Source organism: Pristis pectinata, chromosome 41 (assembly GCF_009764475.1).
Source record: "Pristis pectinata isolate sPriPec2 chromosome 41, sPriPec2.1.pri, whole genome shotgun sequence".
Taxonomy (NCBI): Eukaryota; Metazoa; Chordata; class Chondrichthyes; order Rhinopristiformes; family Pristidae; genus Pristis; species Pristis pectinata.
The window spans coordinates 3,580,196-3,603,120 of NC_067444.1; the positions used below are offsets into that span (position 1 = coordinate 3,580,196).

The 22,925-nt window shown below is 44.8% G+C and overlaps 1 protein-coding gene across 2 annotated transcripts in view; it reads right to left on the minus strand.

Moving 5' to 3' along the window:
* The window catches only part of LOC127566443 (uncharacterized), a 75,966-nt gene that overhangs the window by 51,135 nt on the left and 1,906 nt on the right, over positions 1-22,925 (minus strand). For both annotated transcript variants that reach the window (XM_052008864.1, XM_052008863.1), the window contains exons 2-3: positions 9,911-9,946; positions 5,221-5,535 (exon numbers count right to left, since the gene is read on the minus strand). In XM_052008864.1, coding sequence (XP_051864824.1) covers positions 5,221-5,535; positions 9,911-9,946 — 351 coding nt within the window. The remainder of the gene's footprint in view (positions 1-5,220; positions 5,536-9,910; positions 9,947-22,925) is intronic.

Below are 22,925 nucleotides of genomic sequence, written 5' to 3' on the forward strand. Positions count from 1 at the left end.
TTTTCATGCGACATGATGCATCCAAACCCTCCCGATGCCTTGCCCTAAATGGTCATGACCTCACATTTTTCCGAGCCTTAATTGCTTTTCTTTTCTGCTCCATATTTCCGGCCGTGCTATCTCAGTGAATATGTGCACCGGCCAGCCCTACGCCTATTGTGATATCTGACAGTGAACATCTCAGTTCCTTGTACGTGTACTGGAAAGTGATACATCGTCACACTTCGCAGATGTCCCTATAGTGGAGAATGAACTTCTCTATCCCCAAATACGCACCGTATTCTCGTAATCAAATAGAATGTTCTAATAGTATTTGCCTTACCACAGCATTGTGTCCAAGGATCACATAGTGTCATGGAGTAATACAGGTGGGTCCTTCAGCCCAAGCGGTCCATTCCGACCAGGTTTCCAATCTGGTTTTGTCCCATATCCCTTTAAATCTTTCATATGCATGTAACTGACCAAGTACTTATTAAATAGTGTCAATGTACCTGCCTCAACCACTTCCTCAGACAGCTCATTCCATATACTGACCACCCTCTGGGTTTCCCCTGTTGAATCTAACATTAAACCTATGCCCTCTAGGTCTTAGTTCCCTCACTCTGGGACAAAATGCTGTGTGCATTCACCCTACCTATGCCCCTCACGATTTTATACACCTCTGTAATATTCTCCTGCGCTCCAATGAATAAAGTCCCAACCTGCTCAACCTCCCTCTGCAACTCAGTCTCCTGAGTACCGGAAACATTGGCCTAACTTTCCTCTGCACTTTTTCCAGCTTGGTGGCATCCTCCCTATACCAGGGAGACCAAACATGAACAGAATATTCCAAATGAGGCCTCGCCAACGTCTTGTACCCCTTCAACATAGCATGTGAACTCCAATACTCAGTGCCGTGACTGATGAAGACCAGCGTGCCAAAAGCCTCCTTCGCCACCCTGTCTCCCTGCAACCCCACTGTCAGGGAACTATTCACTTGTACTCCTCGGCCCTTCTACTCAACAACACACCTCAGGGCCGTTCATTCTGAAAGTCCGACTTTCAATTTGTCTCCACATAATGGAACGCCTCACACTTATCCGAATTGAACCCCATTTGCCATTCCTCGGCCTACTTACCTAGCCGATAAATATCCCTCAGTACTTCCTGTGAATCATCAGTCAACGGGATCACGTATTTGATGTCATCTGCAAACTTACTGATCGTGGTGTATGCTCATCCAATTCATGGATAGAGATGACCAACCGTGTGCTAATAATATTTGCAATCGACATAATATCAAGTCAAACCGTCTTGTTGAAACAGGGTGATGCAGCATTTATTTTATGTTTTACCTAATGACCCCGTGTACGGTTGTTTCCAACATATTGATTCACAATTGTGGACGCGATTTCTTTTAATCTTTTACTGTTATGAATTGTAGGAGCGGCTTTCTTTGAATAAATTTACACAGTTCCGGTTTTTACAGGCAGTAATTTCAGAAACGTCGAAACACCGTGGAAGGACACATTATTTATCACGAAATCTCTTACTCGTGTCTTTGTTTAATATTCTGCTTAGATATCAATAAACATCTGTTTTTTTTACAGCCTATGATCGCGAAGCAGGAAATTTGGCAACATTTGGTCAATTTTGTTTAACTTACCGTTATTTTCAAGATTTGCAATGAGGGCACGTGACAGCATTGAACTAAAAACATCAGATTTTCATAAAAATATCTTCTGACCTCTGTGGTCTACAACGCATGAGTTGGTGTTGCTTCCCTCTGGATCCGCGAAACCGAAGTAATTGTGGAATATCTACCTGCGTGCACGAACTAATGGGACAGCTAAACGATGAAGGAAGTTATGTCATCTCATTACCTTCACGAGCATATTGAAAGGATGGACATTAAGTGTTGACTTCTGTGATGAAGTCATAAAGTCATAGAGTAATATAGCAAAGAATCAGGCCCTCAGCCTCAAGTGTCGATCATGGTGCCTTCCAATGCATTCCGATTTGCGGTCTTTTGGACCACATCCCCCGAACACCTCCTTATCCACGTACCTATCTTAATATCCTTTCATATTTTGTTTCTCCTCAAAACGTCCTGCAAATAAATCTGCAGTAACCAGAGGGAAGGGGCCGTCACACTTCAATAGAAATTTGGTGCCTCGATTTTTCTGAAGACATGCTCGCAAAACCAGGAAAAATGTGGCGAAATGCTTGCGGTAACACAACCAAATTAAAATCAAAACGGTAGCTGCGAATAATGGAGACACCAGAGAGACTGCAGGTGCCGGACATCTGGAGCAAGACGCAGAATGCTGGAGGAACTCAGGGAGTCCGGCAGCATTTATGAAGGGAAATGGACAGTCGAGAACCTTCCTCACGAATGGAAAGAAATATGGGAGATAGCCACTGTAAAAAGGTGGTGGGTGGGGGGTGGGGGGGGGGAATGAGGGCTAGCGGGTGGATCCAGGTGAAAGGGGGTTGATGGGTAAGTGAAGTACGGGGATGGTGAGAATGATATAAGAAGCTCCGATGTGATAGGCGGAAGTGGCAGAGGGCTGAGGAGGATAACATCTGAATGGAGATTCTCCTCTACATCGGTGAGACCGGAAGTAGATTGAGGGATCGCTTCATCCAGCACTTGCGCTCCGCCCGCCGTAACAGCCTGGATCCTCCGGTGGCAAACCATTCCAATTCTACTTCCCATTCCCACACCGACGTGACTGTCTACGGCCTCCTGTGCTGCTAAGTTGAGGCTTGACGCAGATCAGAGGAGAGGCAACTCATATTCCGATTTGGTCGTCTCCAACTTGACCGCCTGAAAATCGATTTCTATAACTTCTGTTAACCACTTCACTCGGTGTCTATTATACCACCAATTACATCACCCCTTCACTTCCCCCTCTCCCACTCTCTCTACCTGACCATCATCCACATATTCTCTCCTCCTGTTCCCCTCCTCACCTCCTTCACTTTATTCAATTGTCCTCTGTCCTCTCCTATCAGATTCCATCTTCTTCAGCCTGTGTGACTTCCACCTATCACCAGCCAGCTTCTGACATCATTCTCACTTCCCTCCTCCCCTAACTACCTGTCATCCTCCTGTCACCGGTTCCACCCGAATCCCGCCAGCTATTGCTCTATCTTCTCCTCCTACCATTTTATAGCGGCTATCTCCCCTCTTCATTTCCAGTCCTGATGAAGGGTCTCCATCCGGAGAGTCGTCTGCCCATTTCAGTCTATCGATGCTGCCTGACCCGCTGAGTTCTTCCAGCATATTGTATGTAGCTGCGAATAATGCTGCAGGCGTGCTCGTTTGAAGGGAATAAATCAGTGCACGGCGTGCTGCTGCCGAATTGGGGAAGTGGTGCAGTGAAAGTTTCTATTTCTGATTCATTTAAAAGTGAAACTTGCATCGAAGGTCGCAGAGCTCGTGAAGATACTGAGATGATTTATTTTAATTACGCACACATGTTCGGCACTTCCTATGACAATTTTGCTTGGGTAATCTCAAAAAGAAGACTGAAGATTTCTTGCAAGTACACAAAAGCGTTTTATCGGAGGAAAGGACGATCTGTTTTCAATGAAAGTCGCTTATCTGCAGGGCACCAAATAACACAACCAATTAGCGGCACCAAAGGGCCGACATAATGAAGTGCGAAACAGCGCTGTTTTGTTTGCATTTGGAGATTGTACTTGCAAGAAGAAGATGGGAAATGAGGACAATCGGGACAAATTACACAGCTTAATTGTTCTCACTTATTTTCACCCCTGCTGTCGAAGTCGTGTGAAGTCAACGTTGGCTCAATAAACTCTGAAAAATGTATGACATAGAACGGAAAAAGGGAACAATGCCGTTGAGGCACGATGCACAGAAGCCCATTTATCGGAGTTAAGCGTTCCCTGCAACAGTAGACGTTTATGCCTCTGTGAATTCGGGATACTGACCACCGAAGTCCTACAAGACATTTTGGTCTGTAAACGTTCATTTCAGAAGCATGGATATACAAACATTTTAGCGTGTTGAATGGTGAAACGGTGGATAAACGTAACATTGCAGGCGGCCGCCAGAGTCATTCCCTACTTTACAACTGCACCATCAAACGTGGCATCAAGCATAATGCGTAAATGAAAACAACAACTCTTAAAGCACTGGATACGCGTAATGACTTCTAACTGAACATTACCTCACTCGTGTGTGTTTATCAAGCTCTGCTTTCTCACTGAGACGGTGATACGGTGCTATGTACATTGAGTATGCATATCATTGTCATATCCCTCCTTGGTGTTATTGATAACAGTAATACTTTTAGTAATAGTGGAAGGCTGACACCGCAAGAAATTGCAGAGAGTTGTGGATACAGCTCAGCACATCTCAAAAGTCAGCCACCTCTCCATGGATTCTATCTAAACTTCTCACTGTCTTTCTAAAGCAGTCAGCATAATCAAAGACCTCACCCACCCCGGACATTCTCTCTTCTCCCTTCTTCCATCGGGAAGAATATACAAAATCCTTAAAGCACGTACCACCAGGCTCAAGGACAGCTTCTATCCCGCTGCTATAAGACTACATAACGGTTCCCCAGTACGATAAGATGGACTCTTTAACTCAATATCGACCTTGTTATGACCTTGAGTCTTATTGCCTTACTGCGCTGCACTTTATCTGTAGCCGTAACACTTTATTCTGCATTATGTATTGTTTTACGACGGTATGCACACCAAGATTTTTTTACTGTACATCGGTACAAGTGACAATCATGAATCAATTACAAGTCCAAGCAGAGGTATTCCAGCGAGTGCTCTACGCTGTCGCCACGTGAAAAAAATTACTTCAATCTCATTCAAAAGCTAAACATAGAAGGAGCATTTTTTGGAGGATATCTTCGCGTGCTTGAGCAGAACGATCAGGAAAAGGTAGTGCGCTATCTTGACGTTGACAATTTTTTTTTTTACTTCGTCTCCTAGTGCAAATTGAAGGACTTCGTGACGAATTTTGTCGGCGAGGTCTTTCAACAGAATTATCGGAGGGAGGCAAGAAACCCCCTCAGCGGCAACTCGGTCAGCTCAAGTATCGAGGGGAAATAAATGTTAAAAAATGGTGGTTTAGAGTTGAACAGACAAACGTTCAAAAAACTCGGCCGATGTGCTCCAATATCAATCACGATCATTAGTAATATGTTCGCAACTTAAATTAGTATTTTTGCAGTAAAGGATATGTACACATACGTGGATTACAGGTGACACCTGCATCTTCACTGTGCTTGCAGTTGTGAACTCCCCATCCTCCGAAGCGGCAGTCCGACAATTGACGCTCGGAACCTGCGCACTTAACGTTGTCCATCCAAATGTTTCCACGACCTTCCCCGAAGCGTCCTCCCTGGTGCGCGGACGCAGCGGAGCCACAGCCGAGTTGTCGGCAAACCACCTGAGCGTCTGATAATCCCCAATCATCGTCGCAAACTGTACCCCATTGGTAACTGTGTCGAACTTCCACTCTTCCGGAGCAGCCATTGATTCCGCCGACCAGTCTCACATCCTGCGCTAAAATTAAACAGAGAAATTGTTGGTCGTGGCTCGCGATCTTTGTGAGCAGTTTGCATTTGCATTCTTTTTACTTCATCCTGCTGAAGTTAGAAATTTGAAGAAAAATATCCTGCGATTAAAGGAATCAGTTAATGGATGAAGTAATTAAATTTAGTAATACCGCCTCCATTCTGAACCATGTGACCAAGTGATTCATGTTGGAAATACTAAGTTATTGGAAAGCGTGTAGAATAATTCAGGTTTTAGGTGGCCTTACTGCTTGACAACTCTTGGGACCAAGATTCTATTCTGCAATTTATAATCCCGCAGGCGTATCTGTTCGACTCTCCTTCGTTTCTTTGTTCTATCTTAGTAGACAATCAATGCACGCATATTTTGAGGGTACGTTATAACTTCGGAGCACCTTAGAACAAGGCACAAAATAACTCTTGGAAGAAACACGTTCAGTGTGAGCGAGGAACCTAAGGAAATTAAAATGGAGGCATTAACTGGAGAGAAAAACAGTAAATCCACAGGACCTGATTACTTGCATCCAAGTTTCCAGACCGGAGGCTATGGAAATTTTTAGGTGCGGTGGTTCAACTCTCCCCAAATATATTACAGATCAGAAGACACCAGAGTGTCTTGAGGGATGTAACCTACTGTTAACAAAGTGTTTGCAATACACGTAGGAAATACAAGTAGCTTTTGGGAGGGGAGAGTCCTGTTTAGTAAAACTGCTGAGAGTGTTCTCAGGTTGCCTTCAGTCAGAAGAGGCTCGATTCTTCCACTAACCAACACGCTAAGGCATTTTTGTCTTACCGCTCACCAACACGCCTTTGAAATGTTACAAGAAACCGGAGCATCCAAACAAATCACAGCCGAAGAAAATGTTACAGACACACCACCAGAGGTCAGTGTTGAACCCGTGCCACTGGCACTGTGAAACAAAGTTTCCACTAGCTGGACCACTGTACAACCCTTTGCAATTGGGTTGAAGTACCAGAGCGGGTAGCGGAATGGTTCATGGACAGAAACCAAAGGGTAAGACGAATGGGTTGATTATTACCGTCTGGGGCGATAACCAGCGAGTGACACAAATATCAACACACACAAAATGTTGGAGGAACTCATCAGGTCAAGCAGCATCTACGGAGGGAAATAAACAGCCGACGCTTCGGGTCGAGACATCGAAATTCTTGCCAGGGCCACAACCGTTAACATTTGATATCAGTGATTGGATGAACTGTCTTCAGACTGCTGAAGGAGTAAATGTCGACGTCTGTGTAGGTTGTGAATCGGATGAAAATGGTTTGCAGGGGATTTAGAAAAGCCTAGTCAAATTCCAGTTTGGACGCAACCGGAGTATTGCATTCATTTCTGGTCGTCCCGTTACAGGAACGATGTTGAGGTTTTGGAGAGGATGCAGAAGAGGTTTACCAGGATGCTGCCTGGATAAGGGAATATGTGCCATAAGGAGAAGTTGAACAAACTTAGGTTGTTTTCTCGGGAGCGGCCGAGGCTGAAAGGATATCTGATAGAGGTTTATAAGATTATGAGAGGCACAGGTGGAATAGACAACCAGTACCTTACCCAGGGTTTAAATGTCTAAATACCAGAGGGCACACATTTAAGCTGAGAGTGGTAAGATAAAAGAGGTGTACGGGGCAATTCATTATGTTCAGATCTGGTCGCCTCACTACAGGAAGGATGTGGAAGCTATAGAAAGGGTGCGGAGGAGACTTACAAGGATGCTGCCTGGATTGGGGAGCATGCCTTATGCAAACAGGTTGAGGGAACTCGGCTTTTTCTCCTTGAAGCGAAGATGAGGGGTGACCTCATAGAGTGATGATCATGAGAGGCAGAGATCGGGTGGATAGTCGGAGGCTTTTCCCCATGGCTGAAACGGTTGCCACAAGAGGACACAGGTTTAATGAGCTGGGAATGGGGTATAGAGGAGATGTCAGGGGTAAGTTCTTTTTTACTCAGAGAGTGGTGGGTGCCTGGAATGTGCTGCCTGGAGTGGTGGAGGCAAATACGATAGAGGCGTTCAAGAGGCTCTTATGTGGGCACACGCATATGCAAGGGATGGAAGGATCTGGGCATTGTGTAGGTAGAAGGGATTAGTTTAGTTGGGCATTTGATTACTCATGTAATTAGTTCAGCACAACATTGTGAGCCGAAGGGCATGTTCCGGTGTTGCACTGTTCTATGTTCTCTGTTCCAGGAAGGAACACGAAATAAATGTATGTGTGAGTTCATTGACTTTGCCAGAAGCAGACAGATTATTTTAATGTGTGTAAACGGTAGGAGTTTGGAAGGTGTCGATATTGGGAAGAGCTCGCTGCCTTTGTGGACGAATCACCAATAGATAATGTGAGGATAGAGTGTGCAGCAAGAAGGTCAAGCTGAATGTTATTTCAAGAGTATTTCCGTGCAAGAGTGGAGATCTTCACTCCGATCTTACGGAGAAGGGAGAATGCATCAGGCCCGGTCTCAGCACCAAAGAGAGGACGAAGATGTGGGAAAGGTGGTGAGGTGAAATTTCGCCAGGTGGATTCTAACAATGGTGTGGGGCTGGGGTGGATAGATAGGACTGTCGTATGACGAAGAATTCAAGAAATCTCTGGTCTTGGTAAAATGACAAGCAAACTGGTACATCCAGGCCACTGGCTCTTATTCACATCTTCTATTGATTCTTGGACCAGCTTGAAACCAGGAATGTCGGTCTCACGAATAATGTTGGGCTAATCAGTGCTCAGATCTTGAGGTCCAAGTCAATAGATACCCAGAAGTTGCCGCGGCAGTTGATCGGATGATTAAGAAGGCGTATGTTGTGCTGACCTTCATTAGTCGGGGTATTGATTCAAGAGCCGCGAGGTGAGGTTGCAGCTCTATAGAACTCTGGTTGGACCACAATTGGAGAATTGCGTTCAGTTCTGGTCGCCTCATGATAGGAAGGATGTGAAAGCTTTAGAGAGGGTGCAAAGGAGATTTCCCAGGATGCCGCCTGGATTAGAGAATATGTCTTTGAGGAAACGTTGAGCGAGCTAGGGCTTTGCTCTTTGGAGAGACGGAAGATGAAATCCGACTTGATGGAGGTGATACGATTATGAGAAACACAGATGAAGTTGACAGACAACCACTTTTCCCAAGTAGACCCTGGCCAATACCAGAGAACATCCAGTCAGGATGTGTGGAGGAATGTTCAGCGAAGATGGAAGAGGTAGTTCTTTTTATACAGAGAGTGGCTGGTGTCTGGAACGCACTGCCGGGAGAGGTACGAGATGCTTATACAATGGGGACATGTAAAAGACTCTTAGATAGGCATATGGAAGTAAAAGATGGTGGGTTATGAACTGTGCAGGAGGGAACGGTTAGGTTGCACATGGATTAGGTTTATATAGGTTGGCTCAACATCGTGGGTCGATGGCCCGTGCTGTGCTGTTCTATGTCCTTGGATGAAATGAAATGAAATTTATTTATCCATAGGAATGAAATATGTCGAAAACCTTGACTTGGGAGTTTTCTTCTACTTAGCTGCTCACTGTATTCGAGAAGGCGCGACGGAAAAATGTTGTACATGAAGGAAACCACGAAGGATATGTTTATTGCAGGAAAGAGGCGTTGAGTTAAAATATCACCCATGATCTGACATGGAAATCATGGCATGAATTATGGTATGGTCTGAGTCCTAAATTTCTCTACCTTACCTACTTGCACGTCCACTTGTAACTGGAGCAGAAGACTGCTAAATGCAAAGAACAGAGGAAAATGGGAACAGGAGTAGCCCAGTCAGGTGGCTTTTAGCAACATTTGATATGATGCTGACCTCAGCTTCTCTTCTGTACCAGTTCCTAAATCACCATCAATTCCACAATATTTCGTGTAGTTATCCATTCCCCTCCCCCCCCCCCCCATTAAATATATCTCATGATCGGTCCGACCCCACACTCCTAGAAAGAGAATCCAAGGGATTCTCTGTGAGAGAAGAAGTCTCCACGCACTTCAGTTTTTACTGACGGCTCCCCCTTTTTGTTGTAGCTGTGTCGCCATGTTCGTGTCTCGCCCAGGGAAAATGATTCGAGCCCCGTTCTGTCGGCATGGACGAGTTGGGTCGAACGACCTGCTTACGTGCTGAATTAGGCTATTACTTTGACTGTGAATTACGTATCGACTTAATGTTCGTTTATCAGCTATCACAACGCGAGAAATTCCACAAACTGCAAAGAAACGTTCAAGGTGAGGTAAGTGAATGCGCACATACAAAAAAAAATCGAAACAGAGCCGTATGCGATATCAACACGTCGAGAGGTAACTTGGGGGTATCCGCACCACGAACTGTACAATTAGCCACCTGTGTACGATGTTTTAGAAAATAATTGTCACTAACCTTGCGAATGAACAATCTGTCGAACTTGCAGAATCGCTGAAACAACAAAAAACAAGAATTGATAAGGTAAAGAGAGATATGTATTTATTAGTCACATGTGCATCGAAACATGCAATGAAACGCGTCTTTTTGAGTTATCGAGAATGTGCTGGGAGCAGCCCGCAAGTGTTGCCGCTCCTCCGGCGCCATCATAGCATGCCCACAACTTATCAACCTGGACTTCTTTGGAATGTTGGAGGAAACCAGAGCACCAGGATGAAACCCACACAGACACAGGGAGAACGTACAAGGTCCTTACAGACAACTGCGGGAAATTTGTACATATTTTTGAGAAGGACAGAACTTAAAATTCTTCCTTAATCAATTCCCCAATGAAAACAAAGAAGTCTTTTTTAAAGCTGTCGATGCCGCAAATCTAAATCAAAAGCAGACAATGTTTTAAGTACTCAGCAGCCTAAGGCCATCTGTGAGAAAAGGAACAGCATTAACCTTTTAGGTCGGAGACCTTGCGGCAGACTGAACCGGAGACAAAGTTGCTTTTAAATCTGTTGGGAGGATTAGGGAGAGGCGGTCACTCCAACTCCGACATATCGAGACGTGACCTCCTGAAGTCTCACAATGAGGAGCACCGGAAGCTTGAGGGACAAAATATCACACTGCGGCCTTGTAGACTCAATATTGAACTTTACAACTTCAGTTAACTTGCTTTCTCGGTTACTGTCAATCATCCGTTTGTAATATTAGCTCAGCTAGTTTTTAATGGCTCTTTTCTTGTCTCTGGTGGCGGGGAGGACATATTCAGCCTGACCTGCTGAAACTGCTCACCTGCGGTTCACTTCGCACTTCCCACATAATCGTGCCCAGGTTTTGCTGCTTATTTTTTCATACGCTGACGTCTCCCATTCATCCAATACCCACATAACCTTCTATACACCTTATCCCCAAGGACACTGCTGCGTTGCCCGATCAGAGTCCTCCGATTCCCTCTCTCCTACACGTGTTATGAAATCATTGTTTGTCTCCTCTTTAGTGTTAACAAAGGGTCTCCGACCTGACACGTTGGCTTGTTTCTCTTCCCACAGATGAGACATGACCTTAGAAGTTCTTCCGGGGATTTTGTCCTTGTTCTCTTATGAAGAAGATTGTAAAGCGCATTTAATTCGACAAAAAGCTGCCGGGCATTTCAAATGAGTAGTTATCCAACAATATATGATAACGGTGAAGAAGTTTGGGAAAGGTCTTCCAGAACCTTTGGCATCATTCAAGGGGAACGCAGTCAATATCAGAAAAATAGCGCAGAGAAACTGGATTATTATAATGGTTAATTGAGGTGATCCATTAATGGGTGAGATACCGTAAAATGAAGAAATCAGTATCTGACCCAAAGAATATTCAGAGTGTTCAGAGCGTGGTGTAATTTAAGTTACAAAGAAGTTAAATTCCATCCACTTTGATTCCACTTTTGACAAAGTCGCTCGTGGTAGTCTGAACCAAAAGATTAAGGCGCATGACATCCATGGAGACAGGGAGTCATAGAATCCTGCAGCAGGGAAATAGGCCCCTCGGCTCAACTCGTCCATGCCTACTATGCTTCCCAGCGAGATAATCCCATCTGACTGCGTTTGGTCCATAGCCCTCTGAACCCCTCCTACCCATGTACCTATCCAGATGGCTTTCAGATGATCCTAATGTGCCGGCCTCAACCACTATTTCTGGCAGCTCATTCCAAATTCGCGCCACTCTTTGCATGAAGAAGCTGCCCCTGATGTCCCTTATAAATCTCTCACCTCTGATCTTAAACCTATGCCCTCTTGATCTTCACACCCCTTCCCTGGGAAAAATACGGTGTGCGTTCACCCTGTCGAAACCACATAATCTTATATACCTCTATCAAGTCCCCCTCCAATCTCCAGGCAATAAATTGCTCGTCTTCGCAACTGCTCCTCGTACCTCATGCCTCCAAGTCCATGCACCATCATGAGAAATCTTTTCTGCACTCTTTCTAGTTTAATAACATCTTTCCGATAACAAAGTGACCAAAACTCCAAGTGCGGCCTCACTTATATAACTGAAACATAATTTCCCAACTCCTGTACTCAATGCCCTGACTGATGAATTTCAGCGTGACAATCGCCTTCTTCACCACCTTATATACCTGTGACACCGCCTTTTGCGAATTTTGCACTTCCACTCCGAGATCCGTCTGTTCCAGAACTCTCTGCAGGACTCTACCATTCATGTATTGGTGAGACACTGGTTTGATTTCGCAAAATGCAATACCTCGTATTTAGGTGCATTGGAAGTCATTTGCCAATCCTCAGCCGAAAATCCTAGCTGATCAAGATCCCCTGCAACTTTTCTTTATCTTCTGCACTATCTACAACACTACCTATTTTAGGATCATCCGGATCATTGTACCAACCATCCATTGTACATTCCCATCCAGATCATTAACATGGATTTCAAACGACAAAAATCCCATTACCAACCCCTGTGGCACACCACTAAACACAAGTCTCCAGTCTGAGAAACAATCTTCTGCTATCACCCTCATGTTTCGGACCACTGAGCCAATTATGAATCCAAGCCGCTATCTCCCGCTGGATCCCATGCCACTTGCAAAATTGGATTCAAAATTAGCTTGGCCAGAGCACTCACTGGGTAGTGCTGGAGGGATTTTATTCTGACTGGTGGTCTATGGACAGTGGTGTTACATCAGGATCAGAGCTGGCACCTCTTTTGTTCGTAAAATATACAAACGATTTCGGCATCAGTGTAGGTGGGCTGATTACGAATGTGCAGACGAAACAAAATTGGTGGAGTTCCAGGTTGTAAAGAAGGTTGTCAAAGGATTCAGCAAGGGAAAGACCAGGTCAAAGCATAGGCACATGACTTTCTGACCAACAGACCGCAATCAGTGAGTATAGGCAGCAATACCTCCAGCACGATTATTCTCAACGCTGGTGCCCCACAAGGCTGCGTCATCAGCCCTCTACTCTATTCCCTATATACTCATGACTGTGTGTCCAGATTCTGCTCTAACTCCACCTACAAGTTTGCAGATGATACCACCGTAGTGGGCCGCATCTCAAATAACAATGAGTGGGGGTACGGGAAGGAGATAGAAGATCGAGAGCTTAGTAGCACGGTGTTATGACAACAACCTTTCCCTCAATGTCAACAGAACAAAAGAGCTGGTTATATACTTCAGGGAAGGGGTTGGTGTACACACACCTGTCCACATCAAAGGCGTTGAGGTCTAGAGGATTGAGAACTTCAAGCTGCTCGGAGTGAACATTACGAATGGCCTGTCCTGATCAAGTCACGTAGATGCCACGGCCAAGAAAGCTCACCTGGGCCTCTACTTCCTCAGGAGGCTGACGAAATTCGGTGTGTCCCCTTTGACACTCACCAACTTTTGTAGATGCACCATAGGAAGCATCCTATCTGGATGCATCACAGCTTGGTATGTCAACTGCTCTGTCCAGGACCATAGGAAAATGCAGAGTTGTGGACACAGTCCAGCGCGTCACGGACACCAGCCTCCTCTCCTTGGACTCTGTTTTTACCTCCTGCTGTCTTGGTGAAGCAGCTGGCATAATCAAAGACCCCACCAACCCGGGTCATTCTCTCTTCTCTTCTCTTCCATCAGATAGAAGATACAGGAGCCTCAGGGCACATACCAGCAGACTTGATAGCTTCTACCCCACTGTTATAAGACTCTTGAACGATTCCCATACGATGAGATGGACTATGACGCCACAGTCTACCTTGTTGTGACCTTGCACCTTACTGCACTGCACTTTCTCTTAGCTGTGACACTTTTCCCTGTACTGTTATTGGTTTACCTATACTACCTCAATCCACTCTGTACTAACTCAGTGTGACTGCACTGTAATTAATTGACCTGTAGCATTGGATGCAAGACAAGTTTTTCACTGTACCTCGGTACAAGTGACAATAAGAAACCAATACTAATACGAACAATACCAATACATACGAGGCCTGATAGAAGTCTATAAAATTAATAGATGATTGCTATCAGAGTTTTTTTTTCCGCGGTGGATATGTTAAATACTCGAGGGCATATCCTAAGGTTTGGTGGTGATGGTGGGGTGGGGTTGTTTAAAGGTTAATTACGAGTTCCTTTTTTTTTCTTTTAACATAGTAGATACCAGGTGCCTGGAACGCCCTGTCAAAGATGGTGATGAAAGCAGATATAAAAACAACGTTTCGACAGACGTGTGTACATGAAGGGAATGAGATTAGATATCTGTATTGGTCACATGAACATCGAAACAAACAATAGTGTTCTGGGAGCAGCCGCCAAGTGTCGCCACGGTCCCGCCACCAGGATAGTATACCTCCAACTTGCTAACCCATAACTCTTTGGAATGTGGGAGGAAACTGGAGTACCCGGAGTAAACCCACCCAGACACGGGAGAACGTACAAACTCCTTACAGATAGTGGACTGAATTGAACCCTGGTCGCCGGCGCTATAATAGCGTTACGCTAACAGCTACGCTACCGTGGAGGCAGGTGTGCAGTTTAAATTGGCATCAAGGTGGGTACAGATATCCTGGGCCGAATGGTCTGCTTCTGTGCTCTATTTTTCTGTAAGCATACTCAAATGTCTGCGACATTCCAATCCTCAGAGTATTGAACTAGTCAGTACTGAAGAGAAGAGACATACCATGAAGTGGCTGTGTGTGTGGTTGATGGTGAGTTTTGAGGGATGTATGGAAGAGTACGTAGAATCCAGGAAAACGAGAGTTTTGCAAACTGTTTGCATATTTTGTATCTTACTGTTTCAATCTCCCAGATGTGAATTCAGGTGGGATGACAAGATATACCGGAAAATGTGTACTTATCAACTGTCGCTGGAATATGCATGATCACTCTTTTTAAAAGTATGATCGAGCTGCGAGAATTTGAAGGAACAATGTATTTTGATCCATGATTGGCAGATGCTACAGATAATGGACAGATCGTGCTGATGGCCAGCTGTTGGTGTCTAGTGTCAAGATGCCTACAGTGATGATCTGAATTGAGAGTTGCATGCACTTCTCATCTGACACCTCACATTGACGTCAACCATCTAAAGCAGCAACCATATTTGGAAATGGCGGCGAGGTTTGTTAACTTTTACTTTGATTGAAATTAATAGGAGATCAATAGCTCAGGAGCCTGGCGATTCATTGCAAGCTGCTCCCTGCAGATCTATTCATTACGTCTATTATAATCATTCTACTCTTAAATCTAAATTCTATGACTCTAAGATGGCCTTGCTGAGTATCGTCGACCTGCACTGCACTTTCTCTGTAACTATAACACTTTATTCTGCACTCTGTTACTACTTTCCCTAGTACTACCTCAATGCACTGGTCTAATGAAATGATCTGTATGGATGGCATGCATAACAACGATTTTTCACTCTGCCTCGATAGTAAACCAATTTATATGCCATGCATAAAAGAAATATGCACCCGCTTACTGAAACCGGCACATTCATGACTGAAAAAGGCCGGCTTTGCGAAATAACTTTCATTTTCACTGGTCAGCGGCTACGGAAATCAGGCTGACTCAGCGTGTGAATAATGTTGCATTGAGATTTATCGGAAATCGTGGCCCTGTGGACGTTTCGAGGAAGCGTTGCGACCGCTTTGTGAGCATTGAGGTCAGTTTCCAGCTTCTGCAACTCTCAGTGAGCACCAGGCTCTGGTAACCCAAGTTCAAAGAAATATAAATGTGTGCATTGTGCTGACATAGGACAACTTTAAAAATCAGTTTACTTTCTTTGTTGATTTATCAGTAGACCTCACGAATCCCCGGACCTATCTAATTCACTGAAGGATGTCCAAATCGAATAAAGGTCTTCAACTACCCTCATTTTGTTTTTCACAATGGAAACAATACGTGCTTGATGTTTTTACTGCCTCCGATACAGCCTTATCCATAGACCAGTTGGTCATTGAGACGCCAGAACAAGCATCTCAATTAAGGTCTGAATGAACAGGAAGGGCGAGTCCATATTTCCCAACGGTTATTTCGAAATCAAGGTTAACAACCTCTGACTTCCAGAACGAAAAGCAGATTGAGTCGCACGAAAGCGCAATCCCACTGCCCTAACATCCCCACTCTTTCTCCATCTTGATTTTAATGTGGAGCATTCCAATTATTTGCATAAAAGAGGATTGATGCTTCTGTGAGATGGCAATATCATAAACACACGCAACATACAACAGGACGCCTCTCTAATCGAGGATATGTGTTGTCTTTCGGCGAAGTTGCCTAAATACCCCGTTGTCCGCTACATAGCTCTGCTGGAAAATGCCCAGTTCCTCAGCTAACGCCCAATCCTTTACCACCAGGCTTTCGGCTGCTGCATTGTAGGGTGCAGGGATTCAGTAAGTGGTTTTGGTTTATGAGGCCTCTTCTATCTCATTGGGCCAGTGATTCCCATGCGAGTTTCTTCCAGTGACAAGCAGAAAGTAGATGGACGAGTAAGAGCGAAAAGGATCACCCGATATTCAAAACTTATTCTTCCTGAATTAAGCAGAGAACCATAGAACCATACAGCACAATACAGGCCCTTCAGCCCACCATGTTGTGCTGTCCATCAATCCACCCTTCCACTATTTAACCGTTTCCTCCCGCATATCCCTCTATCTCACATTCCTCCATATATCTGTCCAACAAACTCTTGAACCTGTCCAATATATCTGCTTCCACCACCACCCCAGACAGTGCATTCCATGCACCAACCACTATATGGGTGAAAAACCTCCCCCTGACATCTCCCCTGAACCTCCCACCCATAACCTTAAAGACATGCCCTCTTGTCTTGAGCATTGGTGCCCTGGACAGGAGGCGCTGACTGTCTACTCTATCTATTCCTCTCAATATTTTATATACCTCTATCGTGTTTCCTCTCATCCTCCTCGTTTCCAATGAATGAAGCTCTAGCACCTTAAGCCTCTCCTCATATTCCATACGCTCTAATCCAGGCAGCATCCTGGTAAATTTCCTCTGCACCCTCTCCAACACCTCCACATCCTTCCTATAATGCGGCGACCAGAACTGAACACAGTACTCTAAGTGTGGTCTAACTAGAGTTTTGTAAAGCTGCATCATCACTTCGCGTCTCTTAAACTCAATCCCACGATTTATGAAAGCTAACATCCCACAGGCCTTCTTAACTGCTCTATCCACCTGTGAGGCAACTTTCAGTGAACTGTGAATATGAACCCCCAGATCCCTCTGCTCCTCTACACTGCCAAGTACCTTGCCATTTACCTTGTACTCTGCCCTGAAGTTTGTCCTTCCAAAGTGTACCACCTCTCACTTCTCCGGATTTTTGATCAGAAGATCAAAGTAATACAGTATTCGATAGTCTCTTCGCCTCATGGTCATGAACGTCATTATCCTGACTGTTTCCAGAAAAAACTCTGAATGACTGCTCCAGGCACCTACCACTCTCTGTGTGAAACATTTATTCCGCACATCTCCTTAAAACTACACACCCTCACTTTAAAACGATATCCCGCAGTATTGTCTGTACCCTGGGAAAGTGTCTCTGGCTGCCTACTCCATCTGCGAATCTCATTTTTTAGAAACCTTTGTCAGGTCTTCGCTCAGCCGCTGACGATCCAGAGAAAACAATATAAGTTTGGCCAACCCCTCTTTATAGCTAATACTCTCCAATCCATGCTGCACCTTGTTATTCCTCCTTTTTCACGATTTATTTTTGTAACATTGTGATTTTCATGTTTTTTTTAAACTCTGCGTTGTACTGCTGACGCAAGGTAACGAATTTCACGTCCTATGTACACTCTAAAGGGCAAGACCCTTAACAGTGTTGAAGAGCAGGGAGACCTTGGGTTGCAATTCCATGGCTCACTGGAAGTGGCAACACAGCGAGATAGGGTGGCAAAGAAGGCTTGCGGAATATTTGCTTACATTAATCGAAGTGTTGAGTACAGGAGTCAAGAAGTTATAATGCATCTCTCTGGAACAGTGTTTCGGCGGCATTTAGAGTTTGCATGTAATTCTGGTCACCTCACTACAGGAAGGATGTCGAAGCCTCAGGGAGGTTGCAGTGGAGGTTTACTGGGATTCTGCCTGGGATGGAGGGTATGTGCTATCAGGAGAGGCTGGTCAAACTTGGGCTCTTTTCTCTGGAGCGGCGGAGGCTGAGGGGCGATCTGTTGGAAGTGTATAAAATTCCGAGGGACATATAATTCTACAACTGCTCACTTCTTAATCCCCTTCTTAACCAACCTAACTTCTTGTGTTGTCACTTTCATGGAGCCATGGACTTGGACCCGAATATTCCTTAGTGAATCAATGCTGCTGAGCGTCCTGCCATTCACTGTACACTTCCCCTTACGTTTCATTTTCGATAATGCGGCACCGCACCCTTGCGCCAATTAAACTCCAACTGCCAGTGCTTGCCTGCCCACATTTACAACTATTCCCTATCCTACTGAAATATTCACTCCATGTTCATTCTACACAGCTCCAAAAGCTCTGTGTTATCCGCACACTTACGACTCAGCCCATCCGCATATTCGTCCAAAGCATTCATACATATATCACAAACAGCAGAGGTCTCAGCACTGATCCCTGATGATCCCACTGGTCAAAAGACTCGACAGAACAACGCCCAACAACTACGACCTCTGTCTTCTGTGGCCAAGCCAATTTTAACATGTCTCCATAAGTCCCGTGCATTTTAATCTTCTGTATCAGCTTATCATGAGGGACCTTGTCAGGGGCCTTTGATAAGTCCATGTGGACAACATAATCTGCCCCAGTCTCATTATTTATCTTCATCTCGTCCCAAACTGCCTCAATCAAAGTTAGAAGACTTGTACTGCCCCGTCCAAAGAAATGCTGATCATTCCAATGGGCTCACGCTTTTCCAAATATGTGGAAATCCTATTTCTAAGAATCTTCTCAAAGAGCTTCACTACCACTGAATCTTACAGGTCTATAATTTCCTGGATTATCCTTATTTTCCTTGTTGAGCCATGGAGGAACTTTGATTTCTCTGCAGGCCTCTGGAATCTCCCACCTGGCTGGTGCAGGATACAATTTTCCTTTTGAAATGTTTCAACGATCTCTTCTTTTGCCTTTCACAATAACCTGGGATCTATCATATTATGCGCCGGGATTTATCGATCTAAACGTTCTTCAATAGACCCCAAACCACCTTATTAATCTCGACTATTATTAGCATTGTTCACACTGATCTCAGTATCCTCCATGTCCAACACATTGGTGAATACCAAGGCGAATTATTCATTCAGTACTCGTCCACATCCTACTCTCTCAATCCCAAACCTCTTCCTTTTGACGCATTAAAAACACCTTTGAGTTTTCCATCATCTCACTATCAAGTACATTTCATGGCCACTTTTGACCGTCCCACTGCCTTCCTTGAGTTACTCCGGCTTTTTTATAATATTCATTGCGTGGCCCTCCCTGATTTGAACCTCCTCCCTCAACTTCCCTCTTCAACTTCCTTCCTCAATTTACTTCCTTCCTCAACTTCCTTCACGTCACGGAAACCAGCCTTTCCTCCATGGACTCTTGTCTGTACCTCTCGCTGCCTTGGTGAAGCAGCCGGCATAATCAAAGACCCCACCCACCAGGTTCATTCTCTCTTCTTTCCTTTCCCATCAGGCAGGAGATACATGAGCCCGAAGGTATATACCACTAGGCTCAAGGACAGCTTCTTTCCAACTGTGATAAGAATATTAAATGGCTCCCTTATACGATAAGATGGACTCTTGACCTCACAATCGACCTGGTTGTGACCTTGCACCTTATTGTCTATTTTATTGTCTACCTGCACTGCACTTCCCTGTAGGTGTGACACTTTACTCTGTACTCTCTTACTGTTTTTACCTGTGCTACCTAAATGCATTTTACTAACTGAATGCATCTGCACTGAGTAATGAATTGACCTGTACGAACGGTATGCAATGCAAGTTTTTCACCGTACCTCGTTACAATTGACGATAATAAAACCAATACCATTTCCAGTACCAATAAACCTTACACGTGTTTCCTATCCAGGATTGTAATCTCAGGATTGGTACTCGTGTCACGTGCCAGCGAGGTGATAAGTAGATACATGGTGCAATTCAATAAGGAGCTGGTGTAGGAATGAGGCCGTCAGATTGATGGATAATTGGGCTCTCTTGCAGGGCAGGTGGGATTTGTACAAACAAACTGATTTGCATCTGAACTGTAGGGGAACCTATATCCACGCTGGGAGGTTTGCTTCTGCTACTCAGGAGGGTTAAAATGGAGTGGCAAGGGGATGGGACCACTAGAGCAGGGCAACAGGTGGTAGGGTTCAGGGCAATAAAGATGGTATTATCAATAAGACTGAAAGCAAGAACAGCAAGGGGCAGGCCAATAAACATGGTGGGACTGATGGGCTGAAATGTGTTGATTTCAACGCTGCAGGTATTAAGGGCGAGGGGGATGAACCTGGAGCCTGGATCGGTACATGGAATAACGCTGTTGTTGCGATTAGAGAGACCTGGTGGCGTGAGCGACAGGGCTGGCAGCTCAACGTTCCTGGGTTCCGTTGTTTTAGTCGTGATAAGTGGGGGTGGGAAAAGAGGTGGAGGGGTTGCAATATTGATAAGGGAGAATGTCACTGCAGTACTCAGAGAGGACGTACCGGAGGGCTCAGCCACAGAGGCAATTTGCGTGGAGCTCAGAAACAAAAATGGTGGAATAACGATGATGAGATTATACTTTAGGCCCCCCGATAGCAACTGAGAGGTGGAGGAACAAATATGTAGACAGATTATGGAAAGGTGCAGAAACGGAAGAGTTATCATAGTCGGAGACTTTAACTTCCATGGTATTGATTAGGACTTCATCAATAGAAGAACCTTAGCCCGGGCATGGATTTCTTCAGTGTATCCAAGAGGAGTTCTTGAAACAGTCGTAGAGAACCTAACCAGATGAAAGGACGTACTGGCCGTTTTTTTTCTTAAATGAGCCAAGCCAGGAAACAAACCTGGTCGTGGGGGAACTTTTTGGGAATTGTGACCACAACTCATTCCTCTTTAAGATTGTTATGTTGAAGGAAAAATGATATTGAGGTCTATTGGGGAGGGGAATTACGACAGGATAAGACAGGAGATGAGGGGCGTTCATTGGGAGCAGCTGCTGTCGGTCAAGTCTACGTCTTACACGTGGAAGTTGTGAAAAGACCAGCTGATCAGATTCACCGTCCGGCATGTTCCGGTAGGGAGTTAGGAATACCATGAGAAGGTAAGGGAACCTTGCATGACCCGAGAGGTCTTAAACTTATTCAGGAAGTAAAAGGAAGCATACGTGAGGTATAGGAAGCTAACAATCAGACCGGACCGTTCTGTAATATAAAGATAACAGGAATGAGTTCAAACAGGCGGTTAGGAAGCACAAAAGGGACCATGAAAATTACTTGGCGAGCAAGATCAAGGAGAACTCCACCCCAACACACACACACACACACACACACAAGAAATTTTATGTGTTTTATTGAAAAAAAGAATAATTAAAGATACGGAAGGTCGACTCAAGGATAAAGGAGGGAATGTGTGCCTGGATTCAGAGAAAGTGTCTGAGGTGCTAAGTGTGCACGTTGGATCGGATTTAACTAGTAGATTAATTTGGAGGAAAGTGAAAACAGAGTGAGGCATGCGAATTTGCTGGAACAGTCTGTGATTAAGGAAAGGTAGTGTTGGGTCTTGCGAAAAGTATTAAGGTGGATAACTCATCACGGCCTGATGTTACAGAGCCAGCGACCCAGGTTCAATTCCCGCCGCTGTCTGTAAGGAGTTTGTAAGCTCTCCCCGTGTGTCTGCGTGGGTTTCCTCCGGGTGCTCCGGTTTCCTCCCACATTGCAAAGACGTGCGGCTTAGGAAGTTGCGGGCGTGCCATGTTGGCGCCGGAAGCGTGGCGACACTTGCGGGCTGCCCCCAGAACACTCTACGCAAAGATGCATTTCACTGTGTGTTTCGATGTACATGTGACGAATAAAGAAATCTTGTCTTATCTTATATTATAATATTATAATATTATAATTTAATATTATATCTTAATATTGAATTTTTTGAGGTGATAAAGGTGCGGACGAGAGCAAGGGAGTGCGCGTTATTGTCATGGCCTTTAGTAAGACATTTGAAATGGTCATTCATGGCAGGTTGATTTATAAGATAAAGGTGCTTTGGATCCAATGCAATTGCAAGATTAGATTCGGAACTGGCTTGCCGTTGCAGTCAATGTAGGGGTGGAATACTGTCATTCTGGATGGAGGACCGTGACCAGTGGTGTTCCGAAAGGATTGGTGCTAGGACCTCTGTTGTTTGTGATATATATTAATTATTTTGATGAAAATGCTGATGGGTGAATTAGTACGTTTGTGGATGATAAAGAGCTGAGTGGACTCATTGGGTGTTCAAATCAGAGGAGAAAGTATACAGTTAGGGGAAGTCCCCTTAATAGCATTGAGGTACAGAGGGATATTGTGGTGCATGTCCATAGTTCACTGAAAGTGGCTACGGAAGTATATAAGGTGGGAAATAAGTCGTATGACATGCCTGCCTTAATTGGACGCGCTGCTGAGTAGAAGATTCAGTCATGCTGCAGATATATAAAACATCAGTTAGGCTGCATTTGGAATATTCTGTGCAATTTTGGTTCCCCATTACCGGAAGGATGTGAAGGCTTTGGAAAAGCTGAAGAAGGGGTTCAGCAGTCTGCTGCTTGGATTAGAGGGCATGAGCTATAAGGAGAGTTTGGACAAACTTGGGTTGCTTTCTCTGCAGCGTCGGAGGCTGAGGGGAGACCCAACAGAAATGTATAAATTTATGAGAAATATGTATCGGGTAGACTGACAGAATCTTTTTCCCAGGTTAGAAATGCCGAACATCAGCTGACGTGTTTTCGTGGTTAGGAGGGGGGAGTTTAAGTCAACGTGAGGGACAAGATTTTACGCAGAGA